The following is a 2,977-nucleotide window of genomic DNA, read 5'->3' as shown; positions in this document are numbered from 1 at the left end:
AGTTGTTTTTCCTCTTAAATATTATTCATAGTAATCAGAGAATCACAACATAAACTCCATCCACACGATGCTCATCTTTCTCCCTTTACTAGATGTCTTGAGTTCGAGTCTAATGAAATTACTTTAGATAAGTAGTGCTTTACTCCCAAAGTGAAACTTCCGGACATATTGGCTTATTCGACTGGGTACCAAAACAGAACACTTGTGAAAATCATATTGAGTGCACATGTGTACCAGTTACAACTAGTGGCTTTGGTTTCTATGTCACAATTAACAATTGATTAATGAGCAATATATCCCATGGGGCTTGATTCTTCTAAGAAAAATAGAAAAAAAAAATGAGATTCCAGATTTCAGTGAATAAATAAATAATAAAAGAAAGACACATGGCAATTTGGGAATTCCGCAAAATTGTCCTCATTGAAACAAGGGAGAATAACAAATCCAAATCAACAGTCTGCAGGCTCTATATTAATTAATTAACAAATAATTAAGAACAAGAAAAAGGTCTCCATTCGGCAGAGATTTAGATTAACGTAGAAAATTAGATTAATGTATTAAGGGTAAAACGGTAAATAACTTTTTTTACCAATTTAAAACTAGACTAATGGTTTTTGTTACGCAACAATATATCCCATTTTTAAAGTGAAGAACTAAATGTAACGTTCGTTAAAAAAAAAGTGTATGCAACAATCAATCGTATTGCTTGTGCAAAATTCTATACACATCATTAGTAACGTCACAATTATGTTAATTATTATACTTGTAATTTGAAAATTATTTAGTGTATGATCAATATATATAAGCTTAAATCTATAACAAAATTTTAAAATATATAGTTAGCTTCGAGAAGCTTTTACTGGTTGAATGTCATTTCTTATAATTGGACTCATCTAAATTTTTCCTATATAAAGAACCAATTTGTATTCCACATCTCTCATCACCAAATTCTTCCCTTAATTACTTTTGTAAGAAAAAGGGATATTTTTTTGGTTTACCAAATATGGAGCTCATTATCTTCCTTGTTTTCTCACTTGTCATTCATGGAGCTTTTGCTAATAGTGGTATGTACTCTTCTTTTATATACGTAGTATTTTAACGTAAATAATAGATTAGGAAACTTACAGGTTTCTCCTTAGCCAAAGAAAATTTGTGTCACTGATGGATCGTCAGGAATTCTCACAAGATGGATGAATTCCCTTATTTCGACAGCCTAAAAAGATCCTCTTTTTATACAATCTTTTATTGTTGATAAAATTAATCATATATTTTCTAATAGTTGATTGGTAAGTGAAAAGTGTTTTTTTTTATAAATAATATTACTCCTTATTAATAATGATATTAGCAATTCAGAGAGTCTAAATGTCAGTCGGAGCAAGTAATATGAAGTTAAAAGTCAAGATAATTGTAAGGAAAATGACTTCTGTCCATAAGTAAGAAGTAAGGGGTCATTTCTTTTCTTTTGCTAGTAGTCATCTTGATGCTAGTGCTGATATTGATCGTGACCTTGATACTTTTTTCGTATCATTACAGGAGAAATTGTGTGTGAAGATTTGTCAGTCGGAATGTGTGCCTATTCAGTTGCTTTCTCAGGGAAGCGTTGCTCTTTGGAGACTTATGAATCAAGTGAGGGAACAACAAGGTACCAATGCAAGACCTCAGATGTGTTGGTATCCAATATTGGCATAACAAATTTGATTGAAAGTGATGAGTGTATAAGTGCTTGTGGAGTTGATAGGAACTCTGTTGGCATTTCTTCTGATTCACTTTTTGAATCAACATTCACTTCTAAGCTTTGCTCTCAACAATGCAACCAAAAGTGCCCCAACATTGTTGATCTTTACTACAACTTGGCTTTGGGAGAAGGTATTACATTTCCTAACTTCAAATGTCATTAACTTTGACTATCAAGTGAACTGAAAGATGATTATATGCAAGTTTGGCCTTTAGGTATCACTTTTCATATATTGTGCAGGGGTGTATTTGCCAGCATTTTGCAAGGGAAGAAATTTGAAAGGACGCCGTGAAATGAGCCAAATCCAAAGTTCAGGTTTGGCGTTTGCACCTTCAGCTGCCTGGGACAGATATGGTCGACAGTTGAGTGAAGGCCCTGCTGCAAGTGCTGCATTCACATTCGATGATTCGGAGGCTGATTCTCCATGGTGATCATGAAGCTTTTCCAATTGCATTACTAAGGGGTTCATATGTTACTCTGTTTACAAATTATCCTTTTTGTTGGTTTGCTTTTTATTAAATAATCTGTAGAAGTTTGAGGATTACTTCAGTTGTCTCCTTATATGAATTTTATTATCAATTGGTTCCATGTTCACATTTGCCTTTTTCTCATCAATGAATGGAAGTTACGTTACATATGCATGAAATGATGCGTATAACGTCATGCTAGACCCAACTGTTCAAAAAGATGTAGTAGTAAATAAGGATTGACACGAAAAATAGGGCAATCTACCTTCTTCTTGTTATATTCAAGGTATGAGTCTCTATATGAGACTTGTATACAAAGCAAACAGAAGAAAACATAGGATCCACACTCCTATAAGAAAATGAATGTGGTGCAATGGTTTTCACGCATGCAACTGATACGCTCTTGCTTCGAAATTACCCCTTATTTCAATCTCAACGAAAGTCTTGATGGATATATAGTTGAAAGGTATTTTGGAATTAAACTTCACCTCTCTCAAATCATGGAAGAAACCATAGAAACATTGTCCTCCTTCCCGAAAGTGTGCTAATCCCTATGTTGTGCGGAGCTGAGTATCTTCTATTCGTGTTGAGGAGAGACGGAGGCTCGGGAAGAGCTCGATAGGGTCGAGAAAGGGCATAAACTCCCATAAAAGTGGAATTTTGTAATTGTAAATGGAAGTGAGTTCGCCGCGAGAGCGGTACCAAATCGAGGCAAACTCTGAAGCTGTCGGATGTCAATCTCTTTTCTTTTATGCTGCATGCAGTATCCATGTGG

General features: G+C 34.5%; 1 protein-coding gene across 1 annotated transcript; it reads left to right on the top strand.

The window, feature by feature from the left end:
* Positions 1-1,542: 1,542 nt before the first annotated feature.
* Positions 1,543-2,300, top strand: LOC129901513 (uncharacterized). The gene is made up of 2 exons (XM_055976716.1): positions 1,543-1,866; positions 1,976-2,300. The coding sequence occupies exons 1-2, from the start codon at positions 1,566-1,568 to the stop codon at positions 2,164-2,166; spliced, it is 492 nt and encodes a 163-aa protein (XP_055832691.1). The 5' UTR covers positions 1,543-1,565; the 3' UTR covers positions 2,167-2,300.
* The last annotated feature ends 677 nt before the right edge of the window (positions 2,301-2,977 follow it).

The sequence above is a fragment of the Solanum dulcamara genome, chromosome 8 (assembly GCF_947179165.1).
Source record: "Solanum dulcamara chromosome 8, daSolDulc1.2, whole genome shotgun sequence".
NCBI lineage: Eukaryota > Viridiplantae > Streptophyta > Magnoliopsida > Solanales > Solanaceae > Solanum > Solanum dulcamara.
Note: the sequence above shows the minus strand (reverse complement) of the source record. Positions and strands in the feature narration are given on the sequence as shown.